A 17,278-nucleotide genomic window follows, 5' to 3' on the forward strand; every position below is an offset into this window, starting at 1 on the left:
GCTCATTTCTTCCTTCAAGGTAGTCCTAGACGTTGGAATTTTGTACTTTAATCAAATGTGGTCCAAGGATGAGAGTTTAAGAATACGATTTCATCAAAGTCATGTTGTTAAATTGCATATATCTAATGTGGGAAAAGTAATCATCTGCACTAATGACCATTCATTATTGCCACAGAGTCCAGGTTGAAATCAGGATGGGAGAAGAATTGGACATGGCAGCAGCAGAATCCCTGGCAAAAAAGCTTCCTGGTAAAAGGTCCTTGACCCAACCAGAGCTATGCCCACACCCCGGACTCACTAGCCAGCAGATAGCTTCCTGATGACAGAACTCACTTACCTGGCTCGCTGCTCCTCCAAATCCCAGGCCATTTCTATCCCACAATTACTGCTGAAATGCTCACCCACCAGCAAACACAGGGGAGAATCAACCTCACTTTCTGATGAAGACAAGTTTTCTCACACTGGTTGCCCCCGTGAATAAATTCTCCTGGGCTGCTTTGGGTCAATTACCTGCTACTCTCACTGTATTTTGAGTTCTGTCCAACATATGTTGTCCAGGTCTCATTATTGTAGAAGAGTGCACTAAGGATAGTCTCTTACTTAGATTGGAAATAAAGGCTGCAGATTTTGCAATGTGAATGTTGATTTCAGCATTAAGTGGTAGATAGCAGATGATGGTGGAGTCTAGATAGCTAAATCTATCAACAAACTCCAGCATCGCATTGTCAGTGTTGATAGATGGTGATTGCGCATTGTCCGGGACAATGTGTTTACCTTCCTGATACGGAGGTCAAACTAGAAGCATGAAGCAGCTTTTCTATCTACTGCTGGAGGTGTCATTGGCTAGTATTAGCATTCCATATGGCACTGTACTAGAAAACGATTGGTAAAGTTGCTGTATGGAATGCCTACCAGACCATATTGCTGTTCTCTCATTACAGAGACAACTGGATGTGGTTTATCATGCTTCAGTTGAGGGGAGATGCTGACAAGGAGAACCCTTAGGGCAAGCTCAGCTAGTGCAGGAATTGAACCCATGATGTTAGCATCACTCAGCATTTCAAACCAACTCCACAGCCAACTGAGCTAACCAACACCCTGAAAGAGATGGAGAAACACATTTGCAAGGAAATTACAGAAAGGTGCAAACACTTTAGTTATTGCCAGGGGCACTGATTATTCATATAGTCTAGAATTGTAAGTATGTAAAGATTAGAGAGGGGAAGAGTTTCTGAATGATCAGGAGAATTTTCAAAATCACTAAGTTTCTGGTCCAGTGAGGAGGCATTTGCTAGATCTGGTTCTGGAGAATGATGTGGATCAAGTTGGTCACCTTAGTAAGAAAACAATTAGGAGTGATCATAGAATCAGAGGAAGGTTACAGCACAAAAAGAGACCATTTGACGTGACATGTCTATGCCAGTTCACTGTGAATTGAAAGCATAGTCCCACTCTCCCACCATTTCCCCTAGCATTGCAAAAATTCTCTTCAGATAATTATCTAATTCCTCTTTGAAAGCCACAATTGAGTTTGTCTCCACCACACTCTCAGGCACCACATTCCAGACGCTGACCACTTTGTGAACATTTGCATTCCTGCAGACCTCTGGCAATGCTGCTGGAGCTGAGGAGTAGGTCATAGTATAAAGGATTTGGTAACACAATCTTAATATTTAAATACTAGCAAAAACCCACAAAACATTTGCGGTCTTTTTTTTATTGCAACTGTATTTCTTTAAGTACAGGAACACAGTTTTTCTTTCACTAAAGACATAACAGAATCAAAATCTTTCTATTTGGAAAAAGGCTGTGTTTAAAAACAAGCCTAGGAATATAAATATAAAATTCTGTCACAAGTCTAGCGTTGGTGACATTCTTTAAACATTCATAGAAAACAATTGGGAACTCAGTTCTCCCAAGTTGAAAATTCAGATTTACATTTTAAGATTTCATTAGTATTCAAGGAATTAAATACTCAAGTTTGCCAGAAGCTGCTTGTTATAATTTTAGTATCCATCATTGAAGAAATCAGCTTCATAATTACCATCCTTGTTCCATGACAAAGTTCTTGTTTAGGATTTGAGTTTTGTAGCAACATTTTAACTACTCCCTCCTTGCATCTAGAATCATTTGGTGTAGCCCATTGTGTCTACACTGCCAAAACTACACTAAATTCACAGTGGTCCCACTTTCCATCACTAGCTTTGTGCAGTGGCACATCTTTTGGAATTGATGTTTATCATTTTCTTTGTGCATGGTGTCAACTTTGATGAATTTGAATAGCTTTCCTGAAACCACTTTATTTCAAATAATAGGTTGCATCTGCCATTAACTGCCCCTGCCATTTCAACCCACTAAACCAATTCCATAATCTCCCATCCCTCTTGGTATCTTCATCCCATTTCTCCCACCAACCCCATCCCATCCTTCACTGGAACAATCTCACCAGCTAGGGTAACACTGTTATTGAGCTCCTTGTTCCTTCCAACTGTTTCTTCCTCCTCCAAATGTCCTTTATCTCACTGGGGCCACTCATATTCATATATTCCAGTCAGCCATGCACCCCATGCATCTGCACACCCCAGGAACTGTCCTTCAAAAGTACCAGCCAAAAAAAAATCTCCATTAAACAGACAGGTCAAAGCAAACAGGACAGATAAAAGCTCGAGTATTATATTGAGAAAATGGAGTTTAAGCAGAACAGATCCTTAAGTACTATCATCTTCTTGGACTCTTGCATACTACATTCTGATCTGAGTATATTTTTTTCTAAAAATGAAAATATCCAGATACGCTACCTTTCAATGTCTTCAAACTATTAATACTCCACACAAAAGAATGTTCAGCATAGGCTTTAGATGATGATCTAGGATTAAATAGTCTGCCAACATATGATTAATTGGGGTACTTTGGTGAAGGACTGCAGTATTGCTAGCAACTATAAAATTTTACCACAGTAACCTTCAGAAAAGAGAGCAATTGGAAAAGGTTCTGCCTGTATAGAGGAGTATTGGTTCTGACACGAGATGCATCCACAAATTAAGATTAAGCAAATCTTTTAGATAACCAAGGAAGTTGCTATGTAACCAGATTTGAAGAGAAACATGCTGGATGTCAACAAAATGCAAAAGGAAAACATAGTAAAGCAGTAAATACAAGATAAATGCCTTTGTTTTCAATTTGTTAAAACCTGAAATGATCTGACCTTGTATGATAAAAGGCATTGAAAATTGTTGAGTTATATTTGTAAATATTCAACAATCCTTTTCTGCTTAGCACGGTGTCTTTGGATAAGAGTGATACAGTCTGTAATGTCATCAATGCAGTTAAACATGTTTTCAGTGCTTTTGTGCTGCAGTATGAAATCTCAGAGCAGCTCCACGGCCTTTGCAGCTTCAACTGATCAAACATGAGCTTGGGCATTCATCAGAAACTTCAGAGTCAGTGGCATCCTCATGCTGAAGAACGCACTACATCTACAATGGCCTCTTCTGTCAGTTCCTTTGTGCAGCGAACAGTGTTGCTCACCTTGGTATACATTTCCATGGTTGACTCTGCAGAGATTGCAAAATTAGCATTTTGGAAGTGTACAAAACAGCCTGGTCATTGGCTTAGTTGGCCTTGCCCTGCTCCCACTTGTACTCAGCATTTTATGCAAAAGTTATTGGTTTAAACCCTGTGTGGATGAAGTATTTAGTGATTGTGACCTCCATCAACAGCTTTCATGCCTTCTTTATCATGACCATAGCCTCTAGAACAGTTGGGTGTATTTCTGCTTCCTGTTTCTTTTCAATGACTCCAATAACATGGGGGATCTCCTTTATGTTTTTCAATCTTGTCCACACCACAAAACTTTAGAAGCTCATCCAGATGGTTTCATTCACCTCTTAGTACATGCTTCACAAAGGAATGTGGCTTCAACCACATTAGTAAACCTTTCATAAGGGATCAGCAACATACTTACTGGAGAGAATACCTGCATGTCAAACTGTTTCAAGATGTTTCACTTTGCATTTCAAAATGGCTGACAGACTCAATAGTGGAATCTCCCCTTCCTTTCACTAAGCATGGTAAATACAATGACTGCAGATGCTGGAAACTAGATTCTGGATTACTGGTGCTGGAAAAGCACAGCAGTTCAGGAAGCAACCGAGAGCAGTAAAATCGATGTTTTGGGCAAAAGCCCTTCATCAGGAATACAGGCAGAGTGCCTGAAGGGTGGAGAGATAAATGAGAGGAGGTTGGGGGTAGGGAGAAAGTAGCATAGAGTACAATAGGTGAGTGGGAATGGGGATGAAGGTGATAGGTCAGAGACAAGGATGGGGGAAGGTAGCAAAGAGTACAATGGGTGGATGGGGGTGGGATGAAGTTGATAGGTCAGAGAGGAGGGTGGAGTGAATAGGCGGAAAAGAAGATAGGCAGGTAGGACAAGTCATGAGGACAGTGCGAGCTGGAAGTTTGGAATTGGTGTGAGGTGGGGGAAGGGGAAATGAGGAAACTGTTGAAGTCCACATTGATGCCCTGAGATTGAAGTGTTCTGAGGCAGAAGAGGAGGTGTTCTTCCTCCAGGCGTCAGGTGGTGAGGGAGCGGCAGTGAAGGAGGCCCCAGGACCTCCATGTCCTCGGCAGAGTGGGAGGGGGAGTTGAAACGTTGGGCCACTGGGCGGTGTGGTAGATTGGTGCGGGTGTCCCAGAGATGTCCCCTAATGCACTCTGCTAGGAGGCGTCCAGTCTCCCCAATGTAGAGGAGACCGTATCAGGAGCAACGGATACAATAAAAGATACTGGTGGATGTGCAGGTAAAACCTTGATGGATGTGGAAGGCTCCTTTAGGGCCTTGGATGGAGGTGAGGGAGGAGGTGCGGGCGCAGGTCTTGCAATTCCTGCGGTGGCAGGGGAAAGTGCCAGAATGGGAGGGTGGGTTTTTATATCACCACTTTCCACTTCCACTCTCTGATTGACAGTCAACTTTCTCACAGGTTCAGCCATACTTGTAGGGTTTGAACATACTTCTACATGAAGATTTTGATGTTGAACGATCGCTTGTCTAGAGCTTCAGTGCAGCCTAGCTCTGTTCCAGTTGGAGATGGTCACATGCAATGTACAGCCATATGATTGGCTTCCACAAGTTTGACTAATCCAGAATTAGCAGCCCAGAACTTCAGGTGATCACTGGCACCGTTCTATTCAGTATGTTATTGGGTTGGCCATGAATAGCTGACTTTAATTTTAACTTTATATGTTTCTCCTTACAGATAATATCCATAGTTTTAAAATAATTAAAATATTTCTCCTTATAGGGTACAGATAATGTGCAGGTGTCTCCTTCCCTAGGATAGGGGATTTCAAGATGAGGTGGGGCATATTTTTTAGGGTGGAGATGGTTCATGCACAGAATGAACTTCGAGAGGAAGTTGTGGGTGCAGTACATTACAAAGTATAAAAGGCACTTAGATAAGTACATGAATATGAAATGGTTAGAGGGCTGTGGGCCAAGTGCAAGCAAGTGGAAGTAGTTTGGTTCGGGATTGTGGTCAGTGTGAATGGGTTGGACCAAAGGGTCTGTTTCCATGCAGTGTCTCCAAAACCGAAATTCTGGGTTATCTGAATTTCACTCATCATGATTTCACTGTCTTCGTCTATGTGCTTATATTTGGTTCGTTGAGCATAGAATCACTGCTTTTCTGACTGGAGATATGCTTCAATATTCTTACTTGTGACTTTACCCAGACGTGAAACATTTCTGGAACGTGTTGACCACATTAACATCTGTGCTAGCTTGGCTTCCTGCTACATCTACCATTGTGTAAAAAGACTGGAGATTATAATCACCATTGCTCCACTACACTATGTGTGCTTCCCATTAAGTTTCATTTTATTGGCCAGACTGTAACTTAGCCATGAGAAATATTATTGATCATAATCTGAATTGTGCAAACTATAAATGCTATCACGTCATAGATAATTAAATCTTTGTGACTTCGTACTGTGTACCAAAGATACATTTCCAGTTTTGAAATGCTGTTGAATTGAATACTCAGCTCAGAGAAATGTAAATATGATGTTAGGAAGGGTTCAGAGTTAATACAGAAAATTCTGGAAGCATTCAGTAGGAGTGGCAGGGGAAAACAAAAGTTAATCTTTTCAGATCTGCCCCTTTGTCAAACCTAGATGATGTTAATACAGATCAGGAGCTTACAAAGAGAAATAAGAATGAGAGAGCGAGAGCAACCAGCTACAAGAATATAGATGAAAAGAAAAGGACGATCTGTATAGGAATTGAACAATGATGACATATAATAGCTGAATAAGACAAAAGAAGGCACGATGAAAGTTAAGGGACCAGAGAATGTGACAATAGTCACACAGGAAATAGGAAAACACAAAATTACTTGCAATCGTGGACACTTAATCAGTTAAACAGTAACTAATGAACCTAAGGGATTCATTAGGTACCACCAGCAAAACTAAAGTTATTTACAAGATACCATGCAAGAACTATAAAAAACACTACATCGGGCAAACTAGCAGGAAACTTGCCACCAGGATACATGAACACCAAGTGGGCACCTAATCTCACTAGTTTCCATACATATAGGCAAAGGAGGACACCACTTTGTATAGATAACTAAAAGCAAAGGCAGTTGGAAGCCTCCAATTCTAACTCAGTTGAGGGCTTTGCAGAGGGTTTCAAACATTGGGGTAATTGCCTATTGAACATCTCAATCTCCTGGGCAATTTTTGCTGCATCAGGACTTTTGTATGATCCTGAAGTACAACTTCAATCTACACAGCAGCAACTGCCAGTTTCCTAACTAAAGTGCTCAACCACTATAACATTAAAAAAAATTGATAAGTTTTCACCAATAAACTACCAAACATGACAGTATCAACGAGTCTTGACAAGATGCGGAGTTCAAGTTGAGATTCTGGATGTAAGTTTGCTCACTGAGCTGGAAGGTTCATTTTCAGATGTTTTGTCACCATATTAGGCAACGTCTTCAGTGAGCCTCCAGATGAGGCAGAGCTGGTACTTCCTGCTTTCTATTTACAGGCTTGGACTTCCAATGGTTGATGTAATTTCCTGTGGTGACATCATTTCCTATGATGCAATTTCCTGTTCCTTTTCTCAGTGGGTTGACTGGGACAACACATCCATCCTAGGTCAAGCCAAAGAGACACATGCGCAAGAATTCCTAGAAGCATGGCATTCCAACTGGAACTCTAACAACAAACATATTGACTTGGATTCCATTTATCATCCTCTGAGAAAAAGAACAGGTAATGACATCACCAACACAAGGAAACCCAAACAAAGAGAAAGCAGGAAACACCAGCAATTTTTCATCCAGAGGCTCACTAAAGAGGTTACCTACTATGGTGACAAAACATCTGAAAATGAACCTTCCAGCTTAGTGAGCAAACCTACACCCATTACTATCAAGTACAGCCTGTGTTGACATTTTGTAGCTCATCCACATCAGAAAGCAAGGTATATATTGCTTCTCCTTGTGGGAGCATCTAGGACCAGTGGACATAATCTCTGTAAGGAGTCATCCTTTCCTGGAATGGCAAGACTAATGTGTGATGAGACAGTGGATCGGTTACCAATTATAATCACTGACGTGGATGAATGAGGGAGGAGTCTTAAAACCTATAAAATTCTAATAGGACTACACATGGTAAACAAGGATGTTCCTGATGATCAGGAAGCCCAAAGCCAGAGGTCAGTTAAGGATATGGTATACACCATTTATGACTAAGATGAGAGGTTTCTTCACCTAGAGTGGCAAGCTTGGAAAATTCACTGCGCAGAAAACAGATGAGGCCAAAACATTGGTGTTTTCAGAGCGTTAAATACTTTTTTTTAAGGGCTAAATGGATCAAGATGAAATAAGGTATGCAGGTGGATGCTCAGCCATGATTACATTGAAGTCCACATTTTGGGTGCAACCCTTCTTTGGGAGTGGGGTGGGTGTAAGGACAGCTGCAGATAAAGGAAGTGCCGGGGACAGGATGGCGAAGTGGGAATAGGTGAAGACAGGTAGAAGGTACTTGAAGTGCCAAATTGCATACTCCTGTGTCTTTTTTTAAAAAATGTAATGACAAATAAGGAATTTTCTTTTGAGGGTGATGAATCTGTGGAAATCTTTACTACAGAGGGCAGTCAAGGCTGAATGACTAATTATACATAAGGCTAAGGAAGACAGATTTTTAATAATTAAGGGAATCAAGGGTTATGAGATTAAAGCAAGAAAGTGGAGTTGAGGATATCAGATTAACCATTATAATTAGATTATCTACAGCGTGGAAGCAGGCTTTCAGCTCAACAAGTCCACACCGACCCTCCAAAGAGTAATCCACCCAGTCCCATTTCCCTCTGACTAATATACCTAACACTATGGGCAATTCAGCATGGCCAATTCACCTAACCTGCATATCTTTGGAATTTGGGAGGAAACCAGAGCACCCGGAGGAAACCCATGCAGACATGGGGAGAATGTGCAAGCTGCACACATTATCTCAATGAATGGTGGAGCACACTTGATAAGCTGAATGACTGACTTCTACTCCATATCATATGGTCTTATATTCTAAACCTGAGGCAAACACGAGACTTTGAACCCTATTTGGCAAGAAAAACAGTAACACACTGAAACTGTGAGATTTAATAGATATGATTAACTCAAAGTTGTTACATTATTGTTATTATGAACTCTGCAATACACCATAATGTAAAATCCTGGCTGTTGAATCAGGTTGAAGAATAATACATTAAACTGGTAAACCAATTGCGTGACATTTGGGGAGGGGTATCTTAGTTCAGTGGTAACATTTTTGACAGTCAGAAGATCTTAATAGTCCAAAGCACTGAGCATACAATTCATGATGGCACGCCAATGTTGAGGGAGCTCATGACTTGTCCTTTTTGGAAAATTTTGAAGTGTGAGCCCATCATATGCACATAAAACATCCCCATTTTACTAATCTCCTGCACTATTTAAGAAGGTATCGCTTTCAGGTTGCATTCCAGAATAGGACAAAATTTAGCCTGATGCTCAAGAACTGTAGTAGTACTGCACTGGCAGAGTTGTTTTATTTGAAACAACCATTAAACCAAGAGACTGTCTTCACCTCAGGTGAACTTAAAAGATCTCTATGGCAAAAACCAAGTGAGTTATCTTTGGTGTTCCAGGCAATATTTGGCTAAAACTAATTCCGGTCTTTTACAAATTTTATTTGAGAGATTTGTAATTTTGCTGCTATGGTTTGTTCAGTGGTCATACTTCAAAGTTGCTGTTTGCTTTGATGACATGATATTGTGAAAGATGAAATGTAAATCCCAAGTCTTTGCTTCATTGGAAGAACACTGGTTCTGATGACCTGAGCGAGGTTTATACCTCAATGTTACAGTTTAATTATTAGCTTATGTCACTGATATCAGGATAAAAATTGGTTTTGTCTATATTACATAATTTATTTGCTGTGGAAGTGCTTTAAGTGCCCTTTCTGTGTGAAAAACCAACATTTTAATCAGTTTGTAATATCATCGATGCTCAGCTTATCAATTAATTCTAAGATCAATGTATCATTTCTCCACTACTTATTGCTAAGCTCAGAAATGTGTGCACAACTAACAGGTTACTTTGCCCACATTATGTAATGAGGATACAAAAGAAAAGACAGACTCCATTTCTTGATAAAGCATGTATTGAAAATAATCAAATATAAACACATTGTATAAGAATACTTACAAAGTATTTAGTACAAAAGTTTATTTGTCAAATACTTGTCACTCTTCAAGTTTTCCTCAAACCATAAAATAAATAAATTCTCACAAAACAAGATTGCACATAAATTTTGACCAGCCTCAAGAACTGATGCACTGGCATGCATAAATTTTAGTGTTCCAACTTTTCCACTGCAGTAGATTTTGTCTTCAAGTATGTTAATACATAAAACAAAGAGTCTCTGCAGCAGCAAGTCCACCACACTGAATATGAGAAAGGGTGTTATGCAACCCTTCCTGGAATCTTCACCTGGCAAAGCAGTCACTTTGGACTTTCTACCAAGGCAATAACACTTTTTTCTGTGAAACCTGCTGCTTTTGAACCTGTAATAAAAAATCTCAAACAGAAGTTTAACAAGGGAGGGGGAGAAAAGAAAAAACAAAAAAATTGAAACTGCCTTATTCATGTGCATAGAACTGCACTAAAATTAGCCAACTTTACATGCAGCAGTTCGTATAAAGACTAAAGACACACGACATTTAAAAAATAATTCATCATTCTGAGGTACCATACTTACGGACGTGATGTTACGACAATCTGACAGGGCCCAGAGGCCAAGTAGGAGTTCATTGATCTTGTTTTGGGTCACTGGTTCGTAAACTCCAAGATTTTTGACCACGTAGAGAAGAAGGCCGTTGGGGAGGACATGTGCATCTCCACTGATTACTATCTGCATTTGCAGATATCAGCTACAGACCAGCCAAGTCTTGACGAGCCACCTCTTTTACGTAGGGGGATCGGGAAACATTTTTACGCTCTGTAATCATTGCCCTCTGTTCTGGGAAGGGCTTAAATTTAAGAGCTCATCTAAGCTGACGCCAATCTCCTGACACCTGGTAACTAGTTTTCTGAGATTATCAGTTTTACCTCCTTCTGAAGCTTCAAACAAGAGTTGCTGAAAGAGATAGGGGAAGCACTTAAGTAAGACCTAGCCACCAATTAAAAATTACCTTGTCACTGGAAATGGTTGCGTTTACAACAATATATTTTTGTTAAAATTCATTCATGGAATGTCAGCACTGGCTAGGCCAGCATTTACTGCCCATTCCCCAATTGTAAACTAGATCAGAGCTCAAATACCTAAAATCATATCTGTACAAAATCTAAATATAGAAAATAAAAATCAAAGAAAAATATAATGGGAAACTTTACATCTTTCCAGAGCGTTGCACAAAGGGGTAACTTCTTAAGTGCTCGCTGATAAAGCTGCCGAACCTGAAAAATAGCAAATAGCAAGTGGGAGCACTTGTATGGAGATACTCATGGGAAACAATAGCACAGCACTGCTACAAAAGCCACAATTATTATATGAAAAAAGATTCACAAAGTAAATCTGTGAGCAAAGCTACCATTTAAAAGGGAAAATACTCAATATATACACAGCATTGTGTATATACAGCATAGGAAGTAGAAAGTGGGTTGGAAAGTTGCTGTGAAGTCCATAAGGCTCGACTGTACTGAGTGCAGGAATAGACTCAACTGGCGTCATGATCTACATGTGTTCTTATGACAAAGAGCAACAGTGAGCTGCATTACTATCAGTCAATCAAAACTTGCAAAATCAAAACTAATTTTTTGAAGCAGGAAGACAGGATTGCCTAGAAAGTTGCACAGAAGTCAAATTATTATAATTTGATGTTTAAGTTACATACAAGAAGTTTTTTTAAAAATTGTGCATAAGAGCATTAAAATGTGAAACACATGCACTTACCTCATTTTGATGGTCCTTCAACATGCTTTCAACAGCTATGGCTCTAATGCAAAGAAAAACAAAAACACATTTAATAATATTGAGACTTCTGGATGCTACTTATACAACGCTAGAAAGTACCACGCATTGGTTTACAAAGGGATCAAGAGAACTTTCGTCAGAGGTTTAATTTAAAAGCTACAAATAAGAGTCAGCCTTAGGAATATTAATTTTCATAAGGAGCAAAAATGAACAATTGTTCCATTGCTTAGTTACTAAGTCTGGCATTAAACAAAAGTTTACTAATTGTTCGATTAACAGTCCAACTTCAGACTTCTTGATTGCTTGACAACTGAGTAAAATCTTACCAAAAGTCTCAAGCAACTTGTTCAAAATCAGAAAAAAGCAAATATCAATAACAGATTAACTATTTAAAGTAAAATTTTAATAAATTAGTAATAGAAAAATAAAACACGTTATTACATTTTCCAAATTGGCATACAGATTGGCAGAGAATGTGTAAACATATTCAATTGCAGTTTGAGGTGCTGGATATTTCCCTCCTTCCATTCCTGTTCCAGTATTCTGCAGGGGAAAATGAAACAAATAAGTTGAAACAAAGACATACATTATCAATCAGTTTCCAATTCTTAGAAAACTACAACAAAAAGAATCAACATTTTCATCTCAGGAATTAATATTTTTTGCACATTTACCTTAGTGCTAGTCCAACATTAGTTGGCATAATGGAAGGGAACCTTTCCAAAGCTTTGCAATGTTGGGAATGGGGAAGGCAACTTAGATAAAAGGAAATCACCTGAAAAAAGAGAGAGATTAATTGAATTAAGTTAAATAATTCTTCAATAGGAATCATGTAAACCAGTTAAACAAGCACCACTGTAAATAAATGGTGATCAGTAGAGATCCTTCAGTATTAACGCCAAATGAAAATGTTTCAAAATTTCACATTAAACTTTACAACAGATAGAAGCTTCCCGCCATTGTTTTTTTTACCCTAAGGAACATGAGTATGAAAGAGAATAAAGTACATAGTATATTCATGTCACAAGTATTATTGTCAGTAAAATATTCAGGCTTTAATGGCCAGAATTTGTTAAAAATGAGGCTCCCTGTTATTACAGGAAATACAACAGAAACATGCAACTAGCCACAAGAAATTAAAAAGGAAAAACAGAGTATACTTTGAGTTCCTCAGGTGCTCCATTATTTCCATTCTATTAGTATACAACTCAAGAGTCTCAGCATTCAAACACATGCAATGCATTAAATTGTAGTTACTCAATAGCAACTCAAACTTGTGAGAAAAGATTACGATCTGTTCAAACCAAAGTGCATTTTAAAAAATGATCAGTCTAATTACCAGTAAACATTATCCTGGTGCAGAAGGGTTTAAGCATGTGTGACACCATATCATTTCTATTATTCAGTGTTTTCAAAAATTCATAATTTATAATGTTTCCTCTGAATTACCCTTTTCTTTTTGCCTCTATTTCACTTAGTGCATTATTCGGCACAGCACTGACTATTCTAACTTAGACTTCCTAGATCAGACTCTGCACAGTTCAGGAAAGACTCTGTCAGAAGAGGAAAAACAGTCATTGGGAAGCAAACCTTAATGGAATCTATGCAATACAGATTATGCACTGAAAACAGGAAGGCAAATCATCATCTCAATGGTGATAGACTGGCAAAGGGAGAGAATTAGAGATAAAGCTTACAACAGCTGCTGAAAGTAAGCATGCATGCAGGTGGAGCAGACATTGAAGACAGCAAATGGTACATTGGTGTTCATAGCAAGAGTATTACAGGATGAGCAGGAATGTCAAGCTGCAATTGTACAGGGCTCTGGTAAGATCACTAGAGTATTTTATGCAGTTTTGGTCTAATCTATACTCTGGAGAGAGTGCAAAGGATTTTTTTGGTGGATTCCTGATCCAGACTGACTCCTGGGATGATTGGACTGCTAAATGAAGAGAGATGAAATAGTCAGGATGACATTCACTAAAGTTTACAAGCATGAGGGGGCATCTTAAGTCTATAAAATTCTAATCAGATCAGACTGGATAAATGCAGGAAGGATGTTCCTGATGGCTGGCGAGTCCAGTATGAGGTGTCACAGTCTAACGACATAGGGCAGTCCACTTAGTATTGAGATGAGAAATTTATTCAACAAGTGGTGAGCCTACATAATTCTCTACCATAGAAAGCAGCTGAAGCCTACACAGTGAGTGAGAGAGTGTATGGGGGGGTTGGAAGCAAGCAGGGACAGGATGCTGGGTTGGATGTTCAGCCACAATACTCAATGGCAGAATAGGCTTCAACAGCTGAGTAGCCTATTGTTGTTCTTATTTTGTATTATTGATGCTTGAAATTAGGAGAATCTATCATCCCAAGGTTGGAAATTAAGTTGAGCACTGAACTGCTAATTGCATTAATTAAAACTTCAACAAGCATTGAGGGGGGATCACAATAAGTGTTCCACTAGGAATGAAATGACACATGCCTGCGATTAGTCCAAGTTGTAAAGATTGTTTAGTGAAAGCTACATGCCAAGTATTCAGAAAACCACATTTCTGCAAGAATAGTCTCTCATACTTAGCCAAGGAGAAGCAGACGTCAGCAGTGATTATAGGCTAACATTCTTCCCAAGGCATCACAGGAGATTTCCCTCACTTCCTCTAAAAACATTTTTACTACATTGCTGCACTGCGAGTACCATACCAGTCAAATTCAAGCAAAATTCACAGTATGAAAAGCCCTCTATTCATGACCTATTCAGTCAGTAAGAGCAACAATATGGAGAATAAATGCTTGCAAGTGATTTCCATTAGCACAAGCCTACTGACATCATTGCCAAAAGGGTTGCAATGAGTGGCAAACACCTCCCAAACACTGAGAAAAGAGAACAAGTAAATGCTTGCGGTTCACTAAAACTATAAACAGAACACAAGGGAGATGGATGGTAAATTTATAAAGGGAATATATGCATCCCCTCAGCTCCACAGTTGGTTTTAGCTCCCCTGGTTCCCACTCCAGATCAGCTGACCTGTCAAAGGGGCAACAGCCCCAACCAAATACATGACCATGTATACTGCGAAGATGTGGATTCTTAACTAGCCCCCTCAATCTGAAAGAATCAGGATCAAGTTTTCCCAGTTTCTTCTTTCTTTCCTATTTCTCACCTTTTAATGAAGTAGAGGTTGTACTGACTTTCAGCAGTGTCAACCTTTATAGAATCACAGAAGAATAATAGAATCCCTACAGTGTGAAAACAGGCCATCAGGCCCAACAAGTCCACACCAACTCTCCGAACAGTAACCAACCCAGACCCACTCCCCTATCCTATTACTTTCCAGTTAGCCATGATAAATGCAACTAACCCACACATCCCTGAAGACTATGGGCAATTTAGCTTGGATAATTCACCTAACCTGCACATCAAAGGATTGTGGGAGGAAACCAGAACACCCGGAGGAAACCCACACAGACATAGGAGAATGGGCAAACTCCACACACAAGATAGTCGCCCAAGGCTGGAATTGAACCCGGGTCCCTGACGCTGTCAGCCAGCAGTGCTAACCACTGTGCCACCCAAATGAGGTGAGATAGTAAACTGAAGTCCCAGTTGGATGCTGAAAGCCTGACCTAAGACAGTGAGATTTCTTGGATTTCACAGTGTTATTCAAAGTGCAGGATACTTTCCTAACTAACATTCATGCTTAACTAAAACTAGGCACAGATTAAATCATTGCTGTTTGTGAGGAGTTGAGAGAAAAATGGCTGTAACTTTCACCTACATAAAAATACTGCACAATACAATTTAGCTCACATGAAGCTGTTTTTGAGTATTTAAAAAATTCTGAAGGGTCATGAACTCAATGTTAGCTGTTTTTTTTCCTCCACAGATACAGCCAGACCTGTTGAGTTTCTGCAGCAATTTCTGCAGATTTTCAGCATTTGCAGTTTTGTTTTATTAGAAAAGGTGTGTGTTAGTTTCCTTCTGAGGACACGGATTTTGAGAGGGCTTACAATTATTAATGTAGCAGCCCGCCCCCCCCCCCCCAAATCCCCCGGCCTCAACCTCCCACTATTCTGATGCCTCAGTCAAACTATGTTAAAATTGCCTCAGACAATGAGCTGAGCTCAATGCTATCCTTAGCAAAATGCACTTTCAACAAGCAACAAGGTGTCAGAGCTCTACAATTCTATGCCAAATAATTTATCGGTGAATTTCGCTGCTCATGGCAGACACTCTTCTCCCTCCACCCCACCCACCTTATATTTGAATAAATGGCTGGAGCTCCAAACTTACAGCAACACACCATTCAGACTCCTACATGTCTTTTTTTCACTAGACTGTCACCTGCTGAAATGTGGAAATTTGATCTTCCAGTGAGCTGGAGATAAATCAAACATTACACTATGCAACATTCAAAATGTCTCCTAGTTTAATGTAATGCTTGATTGAGACTTCTAGCACAACTAACCTTTAAAATAGGAAAATTCCATTTGAACTGCACTTGTAATGTTTTGGTTCTACTTACTGTACCAGGAGACAATTTCAACACATGTAAGAATAAAATCATAAGCACAGATAACTAATATTTTTGAAAAACTAGATTTACTATCTATACTATGGGAAAAGTGAAATCAAGTTAGGAGGTTTCTCAAAGTTGAGAAAGGGGTGACTCCTAACAGCATCAGGAAGCTTTGTGCACAACATTTATACTAGCACTACTTAATCACAAAATCTTTCCAATTTTGTTCCCTCAAGAATTCATTTTCCTTGTTCAGCTATTTTCTAATTAACGTGCTCAAAGATGAACCACACATCCTGAAGCAAGTGGGACCTGAACCTGGGCCTCCTAGTCCAGACGTAGAGGCACTAATCACAGAGGCTCTACATTGCAGAAAGTAGTCATTTGGCCCACTAAGTCAGCACTGACACTCCAAACTGCATTCCAAGCAGACCCAGCACCTTAACCCGATCACCATAATGCCACATTTACCACAGATAACCCACCGAACCTGTGACACTATGGAGCCATTTACCAACCTCCCTGATGTGCACAACTTTGGACTACCACTGTACTACAAGAGCCCCTCTTTCCTGATTCATGCGAATACCTTTACCACTTGTGGCATAGCCAAGTAATAATTTCTCCGGCATATCCAGACCATGAATACTGAGAGCACACAAGCAATTCCAGAAATCTCATCTGAGTTTGAACCTGCCTCAAAACACAATCAAGCATTGAGCAAGGTTAGATGGACATGAAGTAACAAATGCAGATGCTCTCCAAATCTAATCTCGGGATGCCCAGCCCATTTGAAGTTCCTCTACCAGCACTCTGGCTAAAATCAGCTACTTTTAAATAAAAAGAGGATCAAATCATGACTCTGCCAACTGTCTCAATAGGAAAAAAACAAATTACCCAAAATAAAAGTCTTCCCTTGACTGAAAGGAGCACATGTTTATGTAATTATAGTTACTGAAAACTGGAAATAAAGGAAGAAATATATTACCTGATTATGAAACTCGAAGTTGCTCCAAAAATTGGCAGAACTGAATGGTATAAGCATTCTTGAGGGGACTGTGACCAAACACCTATGCACCAACTCTGTAAACAGTTTAAAGTCTCTGTTCTTGTTCTTAGAACCAACAAGCTGGCTACTGGTAAAAACAAGATAACTGCAGAAAAAACATCCATCATTGTTACTATGTTGGAAACAACAGTTTTTAGAGACATTATTTCCAGAGATAGTCTAATTAGAT

At 39.5% G+C, this 17,278-nt stretch overlaps 1 protein-coding gene across 1 annotated transcript in view; it reads right to left on the bottom strand.

Moving 5' to 3' along the window:
• Nucleotides 1–9,693: 9,693 nt before the first annotated feature.
• Nucleotides 9,694–17,278, bottom strand: part of LOC132824897 (zinc finger C3H1 domain-containing protein) — a 69,243-nt gene continuing 61,658 nt past the window's right edge. The window contains exons 30-35 of the mRNA XM_060839744.1: nucleotides 17,029–17,194; nucleotides 12,198–12,298; nucleotides 11,965–12,066; nucleotides 11,503–11,545; nucleotides 10,944–11,006; nucleotides 9,694–10,686 (exon numbers count right to left, since the gene is read on the bottom strand). Of these exons, the coding sequence (XP_060695727.1) occupies nucleotides 10,555–10,686; nucleotides 10,944–11,006; nucleotides 11,503–11,545; nucleotides 11,965–12,066; nucleotides 12,198–12,298; nucleotides 17,029–17,194 (607 nt within the window). The 3' untranslated portion in view covers nucleotides 9,694–10,554. The remainder of the gene's footprint in view (nucleotides 10,687–10,943; nucleotides 11,007–11,502; nucleotides 11,546–11,964; nucleotides 12,067–12,197; nucleotides 12,299–17,028; nucleotides 17,195–17,278) is intronic.

The sequence above is a fragment of the Hemiscyllium ocellatum genome, chromosome 19 (assembly GCF_020745735.1).
Source record: "Hemiscyllium ocellatum isolate sHemOce1 chromosome 19, sHemOce1.pat.X.cur, whole genome shotgun sequence".
NCBI lineage: Eukaryota > Metazoa > Chordata > Chondrichthyes > Orectolobiformes > Hemiscylliidae > Hemiscyllium > Hemiscyllium ocellatum.